Genomic DNA, 19,884 nt, shown 5'->3' with positions numbered 1-19,884 from the left:
TTCATATGATGTAAAACAGCTATAAGTACTTTTGCTGACTTCATTGATTTTATCTGTACAAAGAGTTTTATTTTGCTATTGTATTCTTTGGAAGCATTTTTTATGAATTTGAACAAAAGTTGTTTGTTTAGGTTCTTGAACTAAGAGAGACAGTTGCTTTTTACTGCTCACTCAAAGAAACATCTGCCACACTGCCAGCATAAAAACCCTTGTTATTCCTCTGAAATTGTTGAAATGTTTACAACTAAAGTGCATTTCATCCAGCTCTGGGCAAGTATGAAATCAAGTTATTTTTAATCACAACAGCAGAGAGTCACACGCTTTAAAAATATTGGGTTTCTACTTTGTCTGACATTGTTTGACACTGTTTTTAAGCAGAAGTTTCCACACGTTCCTGTTCTTCTGAATTTGGAGGGATTCTCAGTAAATCCTATTTATGTTCTGCGCTTGTTTCACCTTCGATAACATTCTCTTATCAATTACATGGATCTAAACCCAATGACCTTTTGACAAAGCAAGGATTTTACTCCATTGATTTCTCAAAGTCTAATAGCCTTTAATAAACACCTCCGATTTTTTTCTTTTAACATCTACTGTTATGTCTTCAGTCTTGGTCTTCTGCACTTTCAGGGTAAACTATTGAACAGCGTTGTTTTCCTCTGGCAGACTATTATCTGGGCGATATCTGAACTAGGACCTAGTAGTCAGTGCAATTCCCCACGTTGTCCTAAAAGCCTGGACTCCTCATCACTTTACAAATGCCACTCAAAGACGTCTTCACACACACACACTCTGATAACCCTGTTGTTCCTTTCACTTCATCTTTGTTATGCTATTGAGGCCGTGTGTCCTAGCTGTAAAGTTTATCAAACCTGCATACACACATGCGCACGCACGCACACACACACACGCACACACACACACGCACGCACAGCTTCAATCACTGTGATGTAACCAAACCAGCTCAGTCAGATCAACAATAGTCAATGGTATGTACATTAAAACCTGCTCACGTGTGTCATTCTTCTGCCCATTTACCATTCCCCAAGTGTCTTCAAATTCGCTTTATTGACAAACCACACCTTAACGACCTTGGAGGGTTTTAAACACGGTTAGAAAAGGTCATGACATTCAGAAATGGCATTCTCTTTGGGGGGAAGTGGCTCAGATGTCTGCCCGTTAAATAAGGTTAGTTCTATCGGCTCGATTTCGAAGCCTTTTGGCACCTCTGGCATGTCTAAAGCATGGCTTCACTCCGCCAATACTAAACGCTCTCTGTAACTTGGAATCATGTCACTCTTTATTATGGCCAATAAAGATTTCAAAACCAGCTCAAACACATGCACACACACACACATACGCACACACTGTAAAAGTACTTGAGTATGCTGTTATGTGTACAGAGAAATGCATTAATGGGGGACGCGTGCATGTACATGCACATATAAACAGAAAAACAAACCACCTGCATACACAAACGCTTTTATGCATCCTCTGCTGTTAACTGCTATCTCAGCTCCCCAGTCTCTTCCTTAGCTCTTTTTGTACATGAGAGGAATGGAAATGCAAGTGCTTAGCAGTAAAGCCTCTAAGGTTTCAAAAAAGAACCATTAACCCTTTATTATTTCCCCCAGCTTTTAAGATGATGAGTTATTCAAGGCTTTTGACAAGGATCCACCCTCTTTACATTTGCAAATGATGAACTGAGGTCAGTCAAAGTGCTGAGAAGTGTCTTTGGTGAAGTAATCTTGAGATTCAACACACCAAGGTTGTAACAGCCTCAGAAGTGATGAACGACCCTTTTTTTTTATTATTCATGTCTCTCTTTCCCTCTGTATTACTGTAATACGTCTGAAACTATCAATGAGATGAGCATCTCACAAGTCCACAGCCTGTCACAGACGACATTGTTAATTAGCAGTGAGGAATCCCAGGCTCCTTGTCTGAGCTGTTTTGAAAGGAGCAGATCAGATTAGACCATTTTGCTCTATATTTGTTCTCTCTAATACCATCTAGCATGTAGAGATCATAGTAATGGTGGGTGGCTCCCTGCGGGCCCACAACACCAGATTTGCATCCCAACAGAAAGAATCTGAAAAAGACCAGAAAAAAGACGTGTAATAAAATAGTTGGCAGTCCACACTCAGAACGGAATCCGAAAAATATATCCTACTCCAAGGATTATTAATTTCCATATCTGCCATTAGTGTGCTTTTCTTGTTAAGATTTAAATGACAGACCAATTTAAGATGAAAATCCGTCACAGCCACTAATCAAAGGATGACTCCACTCATCCTGAACCAATAAATAAATAAGAAAATAAATGAATAAAATAGACGAGAATATATTTCAATTACCCGTTTGAAAATATCCTAGGGAACGCTTTGAATTTCTCAAAAAAATAAAATAAAATCTCAAAAAATAGCAAAGTTTAAAACACAAACTACCACTGGATGGCATATTTTCATACATATTCTGAGGGGCTGGGCTGTCACTTTCAACAGCTGAAATAAACATTGACGGAGGTGCTTTATATCATCTTCCTCAAATTAAAATTAATCCTGCAGGAAACATCACAGCTTCACTAAATTGATGTAGGTGCTCTCTGCAAATCCAAGCATAGTATGTATGTATAGCAATGTATCCACTTTTTGACACCAATATTTTTAATTATGTGTTCTTGCAGCACAAATAATTTTTTTGTATTTCTTAGAAACTATTTGTATTGAAGCAAGATTATATTCAATAATACATTTTCCAACTATTTGTTAAATGATTAATAAATTAACATTATCCACACAAGTGAAACTTAGACCGATGGTCCATATTTATCATAATACTTTTATGATTGATATAATTTTTAAGTTAAGCCAGTTTCAAGTCATATCAGATACTCCAGGCCTTACACTTACCTTTTTTGTTCAAATGTGTAAAATAATTTGTAACTAAACTTGCTTATTCACACTTAAAAATTACACTTAAAAGTTTTTTTTAAGAAACACCTTCAGAAACCTGCATACACAGCATTGTCCTCATATTTCAGGTGTGAAGTTTGACCTACAGAACTTTCTTTTTGCAGGTCACTTAAACGTTCTCATATCACCATACATTTGGTAAAGTAAACTAAATACAGTTATCCAATATCTCAAAACATAAGGAATTTATAGCCTCACTGGTTGATGCCCACCGAATCATCTGATTGTCTAATAGTAAATGTGGTTGTTCTCTTTGATTTGACAAAACAAAGAATTTCACCAGCTGTTTTTATTTCACCTCAAAATATACACAAATAAACAGCAACAAATGAACACACATATAAAATATTGATAGCTTTTGACAAAAATAAGTAAGGAAACATTTTCCATCACATGTTACTGCATTTTTAGCCAAGTAGTGAAAACCTTTTCCCTTACCATTTATGGAAAATGACATGACAGAATGACAAAAATCATGTTGCTAACATAGTGAGCTAAATGGAGTAGTTGTTACTATTTTAAGCGTTTTGTTTTTTTTTTTTTTTGTTTTTTTTTTGTTCAGTTTGCTTATTTGTTTTTTATTAGAAATATTCCAAAGTGTTGTGCTGCTGAGTTTTTGTCAACAGTAAAGAACAGTGTTAATGAAAATGAACTAATCAGTATCTATTGCATCTCGTGATCCCAAAGCATGAGCCCTCCGCTTCAAGCATTTAGATCAGTGTCAGTTTAGAAGTCCCCATTGTTAAGCAGACAAACTACAACTCCCCTAACGGATAATAATCTTTGTTGTACTTGTCCTTTTGGCACCTCCCAACACAGCTTTGCCAAAGCATAGATTGGCGCCTGACACAGAGCAGAAAAATAAGCAAGTCTCTTAACCGATTGGCTAACAGCTAAGCTTTTCAGTGAATTAATTTGTCATTGATTCATTCAAATTCTATTATAAGAAACAACAAAGTTTAGCCATTGCTAAAATGGCTTTATTTGGTCGAAAATACTTAAAATATTGAAAGAGGTTCACAATTTAACTTTATTACCCCACTTTCTATAATTTTTTGTACACACCAAGCATGTTTTTAACCAGTAACGTAACATTTTATTTATTTTTTTTGTTGTTTATTAATTTGTCCAATAAAACAGAATGTTCATCTGGTAGATATTGATGTTGCATCTTGTGTTATGTGTAAAAGATGTAGGAGGGAAGTAGTTCTTTTCACATGTGCATGTGATCAGCAGAGAGACTTGCCTAAGAAATCAGGCAAACTAACAGGTATGAACTTCACTGACCATGCCAGTAGAAATAAATTAAGCTGAATTAATAGTGGGGGTGGTGCAAGTTCTTGCAGATCACAATACTGAAATATAATATTCTTGCCAAATCAAAGTGGTCTATTCAATTCCTGTTAGTGTCATAAACATTTTTAGGAGACCTGAAATTGAAAGGACGGGGATTTAAGCCTGTAGCATTTTTGTATGGATGTGGAAAACCTGCACATTAACATTCTCTTACTTTTCTCAAACATGGTGATTAATTCTTGATTGTTCTTGTTCTCGTAAAGCTTCTGTTTTGTTTCCTACCATTTTGTGAGCAAGTTGTATATTTACCCCCCTATTTAATAACGCGAGTTTGGGCTATGTCAGTCAGCTTTTAGTCAAGTTTTTAAAAACCCATATTAATGAGATATTTTTTATTTTTATTTTTGCTATAAAATAAATAGGGGACCTTCTTGATAAAGACATGAAGGCCACATTCACAGAAACCTGGAGGTTGGTGGTATTTAGGTATCTTCCAAAAAGGGGAAGACGGATTTTGAAAATCAGCAACATGGCATTGTTGGTTAGGATTAAGGCATTTTGTTCCTTTTCATTGAATTTGCCCACGGTAAAATAAGACAGACTATTGTGCTTGATTCAGCTTTAAAGGCCTTAAGCTGAATGCTGAAAAGTGAAGAGAATCGTCAGGTTTTACAAAAGAAGACAGACTGGTATTGTTATTCATTCTGAAGCACTTTATGGTTTAGCATCACAGCTGAACCTAGAGAGCATATTTTGTTAAAAAGAGCATTGTTTTACCATCACATTTACGTCCGAGTAACACATTGATAAGCTTGGTTTGAATAGAAGAACTTTACTTATAGAAAACCAAACGTTAACACTGTGAGAAGTCTTGATGGAAAAGAGCAGATTCAGTTAATCTGGGTTAATTTTTCTTTCCTCACATTGTACTTGGACAAATTAGAGCTGATACCGCAGAGAGACTGTAATTGGCTTCTGAGTCTTACTAGCCAATAAAACAGCATTTTAAAACTGCTGCTGGAACTTTGGTCATTATTTTCTAGACATATGACACTAGTGGCTTTTATATGGGCACTTTGTGACCCTTTACATTCTGCTGTAATTGCTCTTAATGTTATGAATGCAGTATAATTAAAGTGACATTTCCCACACTCACATTTCCTGCCATGGGGGCAGAAAGTCAACTTGATGATGAATACTGTATGTAAATGTAAATCTGTCTGCCCTATTTCTGGTGACTGAGTGAGATTTATGTCTTTGACCAGATGTATTGATGTTTCCTTCTCCTGAAATCCAGCTAAGTTGAACCAGAGGTCAATCCAGGGGACCAATTTGTTGGTAAATGCAGGCTCATTCCCCTCACTGGTTCCAGTCAATAGTGTCTGACCTCATGCGAAAAACAAGAACATAGAGAGCGGTATGCACATAGATTTGGGAGCCGCACTCACTGATCCTATAGTCAAAGATGAAAAAGCATGTCGCCCTCATCGCTTCTGTTATTTATGCAGCAGTAACAGTTGCACATCGATAGTGTCAGTGTGGTAGAGAGGATGGAGCTCACTCAGGAAAGGCTAAAGTGGATTTAGAGTGGAGGGTTTTTACAGACGAGCAGATAAGGGTTAGGGCTTTTTTTTAGGGATCTCACACATTTGAGTTACTGTCAGTCTCTTATTCATAAAGCTTAAACACTTTTGAGTGTTCAAAGTTATTGTGACTGTACAGGGCACACACAGATGAGTAGTTCCAAATAGCAGTTTAAATTCTGGAACCCACTCACATAAAATTGGATGCGACTTTCTAACATACTTGCTACTTTTATTTTACTGCTTTTTTAGTGTTTCAAACCACCTCAACCTGGGTGCTCTTGAACTCTTTTGATTGTTTTTGAAGCATCAAAATTGGAGCTTAACCTCTGCAGCAAACTGAGGCTGTGCTCAGAAAGATATCGCTGCCGTGTATAGCATCTCATTTCCATTTAACACCCTTAGATGAACTCAACTGTGTTTCAGATGGTAAAATTGGATGATGCATTTTTCTGAGAGCTGTGGGTTCTGTTGCAATGGTCATATTAGGTTGTAGGTGTAAATGCGAAGGCTTATGAAATAATAACTCAAATGTACTTTTGACTAAAAACAGACAAAGAAAAATGACTAACATTTTAGTCAGATTATTTCATGTAAGTTATAAAATATGTATGTGAGATATTAGATTTTGAAATATTCACAATGATGAGATGTTGCTGATATATATAGTATTTATTTAAGTATTTTTCCTTACTGTAAGGTTTTTAATCATACATTGATTTATTTTAACTTTTTCACCTGTAATATTTCCTCTTTGCATTTTCTCTCTCCTGCTTTCTTCCTTGTCCATTTATTTATAGATGCCTTTTTTATATTCCTGATGTTCTCACATGTTTTCCTTCAGACTCCTTTTAAGAGAAGCTTGGTGGGAGGGCACTCTGAATCAGCTTTTCTCCTATTGGTCAGCTTCAATATTCAAGCTCTGTGCGCTGAGATAGAGTAAACAGGACATGACATTAATCTTAACTCTCTATTTGGTATCTTCTCTGAAGATCTCTGAAACAGACCCTCCTCCCAATTCCTCCCAATGATAAGTTTGTGAACTTCTCAAAAGAACTGTGTTGTGCTGAATACATACAGTATGCAACACAGGGCCCAGATTGCCAACTTTTTTTTGTCTCCATGCGCCTAAAAAACACATGGGTTGCATAAAGTTTTCATTTTATAATAAAAGATAAATGAATTTTTATATCCAACAATTTGTGATAATGTGCATCAAGCACCATTATTACACTCAGAGCTACACTCATAGGAGCTTGTGAGTTTAATGGAATTGCAGATAATAAAGTATCTTTTGAAAGAGCACTACAGGCTCAGTTGAAAGTCATTTACATAAATGTTGTGTTGGCAAATTAATCTTCACTAATAATGGTGGAGTGGTAATTTAAAATCAAACTTATTTCTCTCTGAAATACATCACCCTGAGAGTTTTAAATTGCATATGTTACACACAGTTTATATATGTTTCTCAAGAAGAAAAAAAACACACTGTACACCTCGACATAAAACTGTACATTCAAATTTCACAAATTGCATGCAGGATATGATCAAGAACCATATTAACAGGATTGTTTATTATTATTATTATTATTATTATTTTAAAGAGTACTTTAAGCAAGCTATATGTCATCTATGTTCCTTGTAGTTTTCTTGAATTAAATGTATTAAAATAAGTCCCATTTATTGTGTGTGTGCATAACTGCATGCAAGACAAGGTCCGTCCTGTTTTTATTCTCCCATCTGCAGTCAGAGCCTATTCATGTCAGAACATATGCCTCACTATGACACATTTCAACTCCCCTCTCTGTTTATGCCTTAAATACAGACGCCAAATTAACTGCAGCTGACATTGGTGACTTAGTTTTTAGCCTTTTTTCGTGCAGTCCATTTCCAGCACGACAGATGGAGGGTATTAAGAATTAATTACTAACCCTACAATTAGTTTCCTAGTTTCAGTGTAAAAGGGATTCATTCTCATTCCTGTGTCAAGAGGGTCACATCATTAGCACAAGGGCTGCGTTGTTTTGTTTTGTTTACTGTCCTCTGGGTCGTTCCTAACTTAGCAGCAGGATATCTATTGATTTTTACATCTATTGGTGTCGTTAAACTGATAGATGCCTGAGAGATTAAAGTATTCGTACACATACATACCAGACTGCACATTTGATGGTATGTGTGCAAAGCCTCTGTCCTCTTAAAACACAGCAAAGAATCTCCATACAGATCGATACTGATCACTTCAGGACACTGGAGTTTTTATCTGAACCTCCCACAGGCATTCTGAAACAAGGTGGGGGAAGTGGTTTCACCGCATGAGGATCTAACTTGGCAAAATAAAGAGCTATTTCATATGTGACACTCAAACAACCTGTGGGCGTAGGCTATTAAAAGTATACTTTGACTCAACAATAAGTAATGTAAAAATAGGGCAAGTGCCTCCATTGAATGGTGCCTGCCATCCGCTCAGCCTCCATTCTTCTGCAGTCCTTCAGTTCGAAGTAATCCACTGCACATGCTAATCACTCGGCAATTGATCAAACCCCTTTTGCTCCACCAATTTCTGTAAACCACAGAATTGATCTGAGAAAAATCAATTAGCAGCTCAAGGAAGGTAAATATGAAGAAAAATTATAGATTGCTCCTCATATAGTGTGACCATCCGAGCAAATACTGGCAGCAGGGCCGTGTGCTTGTGCCGAGACGCTCAGCTTGAGCACATTTCAATCAGCTTTGACTAGCCTCAGGTGAGCAGTGATAACCAGGCAGTATGCAGTGATAAAGTTATCTTATATCTATCATGAAGAAAATGCACTTACCCCTCTGCATTTAGCTGTGCTGCTTTATCAGGACCTCAATGGACATTGACAAAAGGAAGCTGTTTTATCATATTCCCATATACACTACAGCTGGGAATCGATGTGACAACGAACGGCTACAGGTGAAAGAAATGAGTGCATGAGAGCCGACAGAAAGTGTATCGACGCAAAAGCTCACAGAGATTCAACCCTGTCATAAGACTTTCCTCATAACGGGGTAGATTGTCGCTGACATCATAGAAACCAGGCAGCCTCCTGAGTCAGCAAAACACTTGAGCCTACGGCTGGACTTCCAGAGAAATAAAACCTTGATAAGCATTAAAAAGAGTAAGGAGGAAATGGGGGCAGGGGGAATTATCAGAGGGAGTGGGGGAGAGAGACGCAAATATGAAAGTGAGATTATTACACAGACAGAGAAGAAAACAGGAATGTGGGAACTTACAACATGCTGACGCCGTTTGTTTGCATCCCTGTGCATTATATTAAACCTGGAACATTAAGGAGATTTAGTGGGAGCAGCTGAAGTCATGGAGTAATTATGCTGTTGGAACTGCTGTGATTAAAAACAGTCTCAGAGCATGCGGTGTTGTATTCTTGAAATTTGTTTTTCAGAGAATATGTTGATGACTATTTATCTTCAAGATGTATAGAAAAATACCTTAAACGGCTGGGGGGCAAAAAAAAGATTTTTCTGTTTCAGAAGGGGGTATAAAGAATATTACTTGGAAGTTGATAACTTTTCTATGTAGTGAGCACAGATCCATATATCTTACCTTTTACATACCTTAATTGCATTTCTCTAAGTATTTCGAAATATCCCCTTATCCCATATGGATACCAAGCTACATCTTCAAAATATGCATATCTTATTCAGTGTTCACATCGAACTGTTTTGTATTCAACACCAAGCTGATGGATGTTGAGAATCTGTACCATCTTGTGGACAAGACGGAGTCAAACTTTGAAGAGTGTCTGAATAAAATAGAAGCTTGGAAGAACTTTGGTCTGCAACAATGATCTTTTTGAACTTTTGTTCCTATTTTTAAGCTGAAAAGCAAAATATTTGTCCCCCTTGTACATTACTACCATGGCTGAATTTGTGGGAAATGAAGAAATGAAGGACATTGTTATGCTCAACAAGGAAACGTTCCTTTTTAAATATTTTGTCATGCCTTTATTTTACAGTGGTCAGACAGGAAAGCGGATTTTGAAAGAAGACATGCAGAAAGAACGAAGACATGTAGCGAAGCTGAGACTTGAACATGTGACAGCCACGTTAAGGCTTGAGGCCTCCGCTTACTGGTCTCATGCTTTACTTCTGCACCGCTGTGCCCAACAGGCAATGTGTGCAGAGTATTTGTGACTCACAAAATACGCACAGTACACCAAAATATGAGGTAGTTGCTAGAACCTAATCTGGTGTCCTGCAACTTTTAGATGTTGCTTTATCACATGTGTCAAACTCAAGGCCCGCGGGCCACATGTGGCCCGCCATGTCATTTTATGTGGCCCCCCCAGCGTTTTATAGGTCCATGATTGACTTAAAATAGGTTTTCAGCACGAATTGACTACAAACTACATCTCCCATAATGCATTCCGATTGTTACCAGCCAACATTATGGCTTCTCGCCACTAGAGAGCAGCAGAGTCACCTCAAGCTGTTTATTGATTTTCCCAGCGAATAAAACTGAGACATCACAAGCTAACGTCAAAATGTCCAAGAAAAGAAACATCGATTTACAAGACTGTGAATGAAGATGTGTGTGAGTTGGTGTCAGGGCGGCAGGTGGCGCTAGACTTTTTTTGTTATCCGTTATCTTGACCGACAACATAAAAAAAATCGTTCATGTACTATTTTTATCCGTGAAATTACAACCATATTAACATCGGCTATTTAGCCGCATTTTATGCGGTTTAGTTGATATTCACCGTGAATCCAGATCCCATCCCAAATTAAGCAGGTAAATGTATCTACATTTTTCTCCGTAGTGACAAAAACCTCTGACTGAGGCCTGAATAACTTTTAATAAAATAAATTAAGCGACTTCACTTAAATTAGCATCACTTCACCCGCGGGGGTCTGAACGCATTTCCTCCTCTGCAGAAAAATCTGCGCTAATTCATCAGTCAGTTGGATCTGTCTGATCCAAACAGATCAACTGAACTCTGAGTGTTTTGCCCTGTGCGCGGTCCGGTTTGCGCTTTTACTAGGATTTTTTGTTGTTGTTTTGCGTGTTTTCGCTTCTCCGAAACGGACAGATGTTACGTCTGCAGCTCCTCCAGAACTCCGCTCTCCTGGGTAATGTGCACCGAGAAGGCTCCATTTGTTAAATCTTCTGGATGAGTTACTTCCAGCGGTTTTTAATTCTTCGCAGCCGCGTCCGCAGTGGTTGAGTAGCGGACTGCGCATGTTACAGTCTAACTAACTTCTGCGTCGTCATTTATTTCCTCAAGATAAACTCCCGGCTCCTCAAATGGATGAACACAACGTTGCGTTCTCTTTAGTTTTATCTAGTCTGTAATGGAGACTTGAATTTAACGCGCCATTTCAACCAAAGGTTTTGAATGCGCTTCCTAACCAGACGCTCCAAAGCGTTATTTAACAATATGAGGTGTTTAATTTATTTTTAACATTGTATTTTCATACATTTATGCTAGGGCTGCCAAAGTCTAGTTTTCCAGAGCTACCATCTGCAACTTTAGATGCGTTCTTTCTCCATCACACCTGGATCATTGACTCATTATAAGCCTCTACAGAACTGAGTTGCTGCTGATGAGGGAAGTCAACCTTTTGTCTGGGGTGTTTTAGCAGGGATGCATGTAAAAGTTGCAGTCTGGAGAACTGGACCTGGGCACTCCTGATTTGTACCGTCAATGTGGCCCGTTGAGGGAGGCCAATATGCTGAAGTGGCCCTCGGTGAAATTGAGTTTGACACCCCTGCTTTAGCACATCTGCTTTAGCAGAACTCTGTTGTATGTAGTAGCTCGAGAGAAAATAATTAATCCTCCAGAGAAGATTTTTGCTATTTTCCTATAGGTTGTCGGACTGATTAAGATGATTAATACAGTTGAACATAGTTTGAGCTTTCACACCTGCAGAAAGAATGTTCTTGAATTAAAGATGCAATGAGGTCAAAAGTCCCAGATTGTCTCTAAGGACACATTCATTTCAAATAAAATAAAAAAAAATCAGAGGAGGATGGGAGAAGGTGCATTACGACAGAGGAGTTAATCAGTAGGGAAAGGATCAGTAACTGTAGAAAAGGTGGAAATGTCTCCTCAGTTAGGATTCCCCGCTCTCGTTTACACTGGGCTGAGGTCTCTCAAGTGTCCAGATACCCCACAGAGGTGTTGATTAAGTCAAGCTGAAGGCCAGCGCTTGCTTGCGTTCAAGAGCCTCCAGCTCACTCAGCGAGCTATCAGGTGACCCGTCACTTGCTCGGTCTCTCTCCTTTCAGACACAGATGCTGAGAGGAGCTATTCTAGCCGGCCCCAAAAAGCGTTCTGCTGGGTGTTGATAACCGACAGGTAACGGGGTGAGGGGAGCGGGGAGCGGGGGGAGTGGACTGTGAGGATACGACAGTGCTGGGAGGCAGAGGAGGGTAAATGATCTCTGAAGGCCATCTTATTAATGGAGGCTTTTCATTACTAGCACTAATGCAAATGATTGGTGGGGCTAATGAGCTCCAAGGTGTGAGTGAATGAGAACTCTGTGCAGCAGCACTCTGTGGTAATCATAACGGGAGACAGAGGTGATGAGTTTGAACATCATATTTGGTCATGATGAACACTTTGCTTGTACAAGAACAGAAGGAATAGAAAGAGAAATGGATGAATGAGCTGATGGGGTGGCGAGTCAATTGTGCGCCAACTTAATATGGCAGCCTGCTACTGGCAAGAGGCAACAAGATGAATGGTGAAGTGGGAGGCTGTATTTCACTGTCAGTGGGGTTGAAGTGAGGTAAGACCTGGGAAATGTCTTGATCACCTTCCATGAAGTGCTCTCATGCTGCTTCTTTAAGTACTGAGCAGGCGATAAAGCTTGCCGTATCATTTCAATATTTTTCCTGCTCCTCGTTGCAGGTCTTAAATGCTGCATGATATTCATTTATACTCTTCACCAACAGCAGCACATGGCCTAGTCAAGACAGCGTCTACGTGTCTTAGACACACTCCTGGTGGCTGCTGTGAACCTTGCATGTTGGGGGATTTAGCCCGAGTTACACCATGGTGTGTACAGGATCAGTTCTGGCTCAGGAACGTCTCTTGTGGCCTTCCTCTGGGAATCTGTGAGGGGAGGACTAGAGGCCACTGAATGATGGTCAAGGATATTAAGCCCCTCCTCCAACTCCTGCTCACACGAGCCCTTTCTGAAGCTGCCCATGGGGGATTAGGATGATGCCTGGCTGCCTACAATGTCTGTATAGCTAAAACAAACAACCTGCTTAGAGGAGACAACTAACTCAAGGGATGTATTATAAATAAATAAACTGAAACAGAAAGCAATATGGAAATGCTCAGTTCCTTATATAAGATACCAGACACAAGAAGGCATTCCTGAAGTTAGCCAAGTCAAGAGAAGTCACAACATGTGAATACATTTTATAGCAAAAAACACATATCAATTATAGTTAAATAAGTCATAAAATGTAATTTAAAAACAGATAAAACTGGACCAATAAATAGACAAAAACATTAATAGATAACACCAGCAAATTCAGAGTAAATGATGACTTCAGATACTCAAATATTGGACATAATTGTAAAATCATAAAAAAACAAAATTTTCTTTTTTTTTTTTTTCTAAAATTGTGCACTCTGTCCTCTTTCTATGCATGTAACTATAAAAATAATTCACAATAACTATTAGCAAAATCTAAAATGTTTTTGCAAAAAATCCAGTATTCATTATGAAAACAATTTCATATTATTCAAGGTTATAAGAGTTTGCTCAATTAATTGACATGCATGTTTTTATCAGAGTAACATAAAAAAAAATCTAGTTAAAATTTATTTTAATTAAGTTGAACAGCTTAATTGAAAGTATTTATCACAGATTAAAATGATAGTAAACAGTTTTTTCCCTAACCAACAGCTAAATATTGTGGTTGACTAAGGATAAGCATTCTTTACTTAACTTATATTGTCACCAGCTAAACTTCCAAATAGTAAATAGCTGTATTTTCTTTTTTTGTGTGTCAACATAACAAAATAAGCGCTTTCCTGGGATATAGTCAAAATGGAACATGAATTGATAAAGAAGAAATGTGTTTTTGTACAAAAGTTTATGTAAAAATTAAAGCAGGGCAAGGAAGCAGCACACATTTTCTATACAAAGTAGGATTTTCCAGTGAATAACAACATGGTATAAGATAAAACCTGCACTTTATATCACAGTTGCATATGTCTGTTTGATTCATTTTCTTTTTCAGCAGTCACTGAAGTTCAGCGCCTTAGCATTTGTTGTACATATGATATGTGGGTGACAAAAACTGCTGTCGATGTAGATTCGGGAGGAGAAAGGGAACAAGGACGGGGGAATAAGTGCAGCTCGTGCTTTGGCAGGCTATTTAAAGCTAATGGCTGCTCTCCAGATTCAGGGGAAAGAACCATTGATTGTAATTTTCATTTGACTTCAGCTAGGAAGCCTATAGTTTTTATTTTTTCTCTCTTTTTTCAATTTTAATTCTGTTGCAAAACAGTAATTGAAGCGTGTCGCTTTCATCTCCACTTATCTCCTCTGCTGCTCTCCCTTTGGAGTGCTCCTTCTCCTCCCCACATTGGTGCTTTGTGACGCTGTTGGTTTCTCTGTGATGTATTGTCTGGGATTCTGGTGCGTTATTGTAACTTGGTGTTGATGTACATGGCAATTAAATTCTAACTCCAAAGAAGCAGAGCCCACTCCCACTCGCTCTTTTTCATGGTGTTTTTTTTTTTTTTTTTTTTTCTCCTCTTGTGTCCGCCAGACGCCGGTGCGGCAGCTCCGTTCTTGAACCCCTTTCAATCAATGTCTAATTTTTCCCAGTTCTGTCTCTTTTGATGAATCCTTCCGCTGCCTCTATCTCCCTTTATTTCTTTCTCAGTTTCTGTGGGTCTGTCTCCTTACCTTCATGTTAATGAGTTGAGCAAAGGCATAGCAGGCAGTTCCTGGTTGGGGAGTTAATTAAAGTGGCAAGTTACAGCCCACACAGTCAAAACAAAAGGAGGCTCCTGTTCTTTCCAGTGACATCGGGAGATATTAAACACCTCGAAACTTAAATGCTGTGAGGGGGCAGCTGCACCAGCATCACCTACCTCTTCCTCTCCTGAAGCACTGAGGGGTTTATTGTTACGCTCTCCAGGCCTGTCACTGCAAACCAAACCAGTGAACCAGTAATTACTTACCAAGCGTCTTAAACTGCTGCATGAAAAGCGGAGATATGAAAGGGAATCCTGCGACCGGAAAACTGCACTGACACTGATAAGATAAGAAATCAAAGTAGAGAAATAGTGAAATCTGCCTCTCTTTTATATATTTTTTTTTTCTCACCCCCACCATGCCACCTGAGGTGCACACAAGCACACTGAAACGGACGCTAAAAGATTTGTTCGAGCACGGGTAGCTCTGTGCAAGCGCACTCGAGCTCGAGGTACGGCGGGTCGGCCGAGCAGGACGGGAGCTGTTGCCATGGTTACCGTTCCTCGGCTCACTCTCGCAGCCCGGGAAAACTGTGTCATTATCCTGTACTCTGGACAGGAGGAGAGAGAAGGGATACAAAGAGAGAGGATGGGGAAAGAAAAGGGAGACAAAGAGAAAAAGGCAAAGAGAAAAGGGGGGCAGCCATGCATCCCACTAAATCATCAAAATTTGCACCCATATGTGGTCCTGTGTTCATTTTTTCCCTCCTATCTCTATTTCCATCTGTCAAGCGTGCCATGTTATCAACGTTAAAAGGTAAACAACTTCAGTGCTGACAAATAATGCTTGAAAATGTCAGGTAAAAACAGAGCAGTGTCGGGTGATAATGGGATCTGTTTTTTTTTGTTGTTTTTTTTTTTGCCTCTGAATACTGTTTGCAGCAGGCTATTGTGTTGGTGACAAAATCAATCTCTTAATCATCCTACTTATTTTTGATACTGTAGCAGACATATTCCGCCCTAATAACAACCCACACAAGTTAAATAAAAACACGCTTCACAGTAGCGATTGTTCAGTGGGATAACAATCTTCGTCTGAAGAGAAACAACCGCGAGTCGTTTTTTTTTAACCTCACAAACACAAAGAGAAGAACTATCTGCCCAAGATCTCTTGTGTTTGCCCGCGCTGTACGAGCGCAAGCGCATGTTAGGTTATTTTGCTGTTTGTGCAACACATCGTCTACTTCAGAGGAGTTACTGTACATTGTGAACTAATTACCTGGCAGTGTAAATAGAGGCGCCCTGCTGATATGGGCTGTTCGCCACATGATTTCCCTTGGTACAGCAGAGCCTGTTTGCACTGCCTTGCTGTGCTCCGTGTGCAGGCATGCATGTGACCTGTACACGCAGGTATATGTGCGCATTGACGGAGAGGGTTCTTTGTAACCCGCGAGGTGGGGTTTATTGAGCCGCGGGCTAAAAGAGTGTGTCTGTGATGGAGGGAGTTTGAGGGGGGAGGAGGGGCCAGAGGGGCAGCAGAGTAGCCCCTCCAAATGAAAAGCTGCCCTCTACTTCTCTGTCCACCACACGTAGCTCCCCTGAGAGACCTGTTCATATTACCGTGGCTGGTCAGAGAAACACAAACAGCACAAAACAAAAGCCTCCTTCTGTAGCAGTGAGAGAAAGGAACTTGTGTTGCCCTCATTTATCCTTCTCTCCTCTGATGGGGTCTGTTGGCCAGCAATATGAGGGGAAGGGAAAGAGGGGGAATAAGTGTTTGACTCACAACTGAAAACAGATGAGATGGAAGGAAAGTCAGTTTGACACGTTTCCAATTACTTCTGCCTACTTCATCTCAAGTCAGGTTAAAGCGAGGTGTCACATTTTAACAACAGTCATAGCAGCTGGAAAGTAGTGTAAGCATTTTGTCCACTTGATGTGGGAATTTCTCCCATATTAAAAGTTTCTGATCTCTGTTTATAAAGCTTGAGCAAACTCAGAATATTTTTCTAAAGAGCTATAACATTAGAGGGTAGAGGAGATATTCAAACAGCCTTACCAGTGTGTGAATCATTATTATTTATATTAGCTGTGTATCTGCAGGGTTTTGCTATTGTTTTAAGAAGAAACGATTACATCGTTGGCATTTTAAACTTGCTTTACAGTCTTATTTTAATCACTAGGATAATTAGCACGTTTAGCATTGCAAAACCCTGATCTCTATCTGTATGTTCTACAGTAAAGGTCAGCAACTTTAACGATCCAAAGAATCGTTTTTGCCCTTGTTGTTGCTAAATAAAGTAGAAGAGCCACAAGAACATCCTTGATCACTGTAAAAAATATATATAATTCATCCAGTTTCATAAATAAACTGGGAATAAATGAAAACAAAGAAAATGCATGCTTGTTGAAAAGGGGAAGAAATGCATTTTCATGAGTAAAGCAGTTGAGTCCTTGAATGGAGGTAATAGGTAACAAACAGAAAATAGAAAATTAAAGCATATGCTGTGATGACTGAACTAAAATAATATTTCTTGTTCTACTAGTTCCATTCAACAGCATAAGTAGATATTATATGAAAACAGATAAAATTACTATGTCTTTAATCTGAAACCAGCAACTTCTGTATTATTCTTTTATCAAAGTCGAGCTCCATCATGGAGAGTCTACAGAGATGCCTCGTCACCTTGCTTGACTATGAGATTCCTAAAACACTGCCATCATTTTCAAATCCTGCATGTTCCAAAACTGACAAAGATCAAGAGCTCAAAACAATAAAATTACCAACTGTTATTTGCAAAAATCCTGGCTCTTTCTCTCACTCTGAATGAAACACAGACATGTCTCAAAAACACCCTCATAGGTTCTTGTATATCCGTGGTTCCCCTGACTTGATTTTTAAAATCTCCAGTAACAGACTCCACATCAAAGAAAGTAGCTCACTATATGAACTCAAACATTTTTCCTCACTCGGTGTTGGATCTTTTTTCTATTTCTATCCAGATCTGAAAAAGTATAAAACCAGATTCTAGACTTTTTCTGTCCTTTAAGGACTCTTTGGAGAAACCTTCAAGTGGGATAATCCGAAAATTATGAATAAGAATGATGAGCTTCTGAAAATGAAACTATCTTCACTCACACACAGCAGCAGCTCTGTTTATAATGTGTCACAGAACGCAACATTTCATCTTGGTGGACAAGCATCATTGTAATATTGGTGATACATTCAGGAATACCAGAGAAAGCAAGAACTACAGTGATTTTTAAAGGAAATGTTACATTTAATTGACATATTTGATGACAAATATAGCCTGAATTAGGTTTTAACCTACTCAAGATGCAATACAGCAACTCTGAAAACCACTAAGTGTTTTCGGTGGAGCACAGAACCAAGTCACATCTAATTGGGTAAGAAACTGTGAGTGGCCTACACTCAGGAAAAAAAAACATGTCTGTTTCATCCAGAGTGGAGGCTGGTGTTATTGCATCCACTCCACGCCTTGTGAACATGTGGATACTGACTGCTATACTCGAGTGCAAATATGTGAGTCTTTCAATAATTTAAACTCAAATCCGCCAAAATGACAGTGTCGAACTCATTTTCATTTCAGCCCACATTAAGATCATGGATGTCCTCAAAGAGTTGGTTGTGGCAGAATGCATACATACAACTATCAATTAACAAACTTAAAATGTTATAGCTTCCTCTGCATTTGTTTTGTACTTAAATATTTAACATATTTTCCAGTTGATGTAATAGGACCCTATACAACTGAAAACTGATTTGATTTGACTGATACGGTTGTGACTAGACAGTCGAGTCTCTAGCTCGACTAAGCAGTCAAGCTAGAGAACCACAGTCCTATTTCTGTGGTTCTCTAGCTCAGAAGGCCACAGAAATAGAAATAATTTATGGTGGGCTGGATTTGACCTACAGGCCTTGAGTTTAACATGTGCTCTAAAATGTCTATAAAGAACAAACTGATTTACAAAATGCATGGACAGGAAAAGTTATGCTGGCCAATACCTATAGTTTCCTTTTATGTTGTCTACTCTGAAAAGTCAAAATATAAACCTGGTTAAAGTAAATGTGCTAGAGTACTACGAAAAATATTTTGACCCTGAGAATGTCATCAGGACAAAATGTCCTGTCCAGTCAATTAAGCTGTCAGTCATTCCTCAGCTAAATATGCCAGAGACAGTAAGAAAAATGGTCCAGTCAGATTCCATAATCATGTGAAAATGTCCTGGTAACTTTCACACACTTTCATGCAATATGCAGTTAATGAATTAACACATGCTTCCAACTACTTTAAGAGAGAATAAAGAGAATAGAAGTCTTCCTTTTATTCTCTGTCATTTTTCAAATCCCATTATAAATCTTATCTGACAGTTTTTGGTGTATTTGTGCATTTCAGTTCAGAGACTGATTTTCATTGCTTTATTTTTTGTGTGTGCAATTTTGGTTATTATGAGTTTATTTTTGTTCCGTTTTCATAGTAAACTGTCTCTGGCTTGGGTCTGCAAACAGCTAAAGCATTAAGGCATCGATTGCACAGAAAGGCATAAGTATTAAACTCACCTTGAGTCCTGTGAATAACTCTGTAACGTTCCCCCCACAAGCCAGATCAAATCACTGGTGGTGGTTCTGTAGATTGCCACTCTTGCCATTCTCATTTGTAAGCGTCAAACCAAGCCTGCTGTGGATTTGGAAATAACGGGTGTGGAAGAGTGAATGTGCAATCACAACTAATCAGAGCTTCTCTTGTTTCCTGCCCACAGCACCCAACACTGCACCCTATGGGAGCACAGGAAGCGCCCATGTCCCGCTGGCCTGTCGATACCTGGTCCTGGCTCTCTCCTCCTTCATCAGTGTGTACTAGCAGAGGCCGGCGCAGACACAGTGACTGTCCAGAGCATTTATGAGTCCTTTTTTTGACATTGCTGATGGCTGAAATCCAATCTGGTACTGTTTGTTAGAAAGCTGAGGTGGGGAAATAATCAGCTTCTGTTTTTTCTTTGTGGGGGAAAATATATTTTTTATTTTATTTTAGTTTTTTTTTTTTTTTTTTTTTTTTTTTTTTTTTTTATGCATGA

At 38.8% G+C, this 19,884-nt stretch overlaps 1 protein-coding gene across 2 annotated transcripts in view; it reads left to right on the top strand.

The window, feature by feature from the left end:
• negr1 (neuronal growth regulator 1) overlaps nt 1-19,866 on the top strand; it is a 171,883-nt gene extending 152,017 nt beyond the window's left edge. For both annotated transcript variants that reach the window (XM_008408103.2, XM_008408104.2), the window contains one exon: nt 19,570-19,866. In XM_008408103.2, coding sequence (XP_008406325.1) covers nt 19,570-19,670 — 101 coding nt within the window. In that variant the 3' untranslated portion in view covers nt 19,671-19,866. The remainder of the gene's footprint in view (nt 1-19,569) is intronic.
• The last annotated feature ends 18 nt before the right edge of the window (nt 19,867-19,884 follow it).

Source organism: Poecilia reticulata, linkage group LG4 (assembly GCF_000633615.1).
Source record: "Poecilia reticulata strain Guanapo linkage group LG4, Guppy_female_1.0+MT, whole genome shotgun sequence".
In the NCBI taxonomy this organism is placed as follows: Eukaryota; Metazoa; Chordata; class Actinopteri; order Cyprinodontiformes; family Poeciliidae; genus Poecilia; species Poecilia reticulata.
This window is presented reverse-complemented; position numbering and strand designations above follow the sequence as displayed.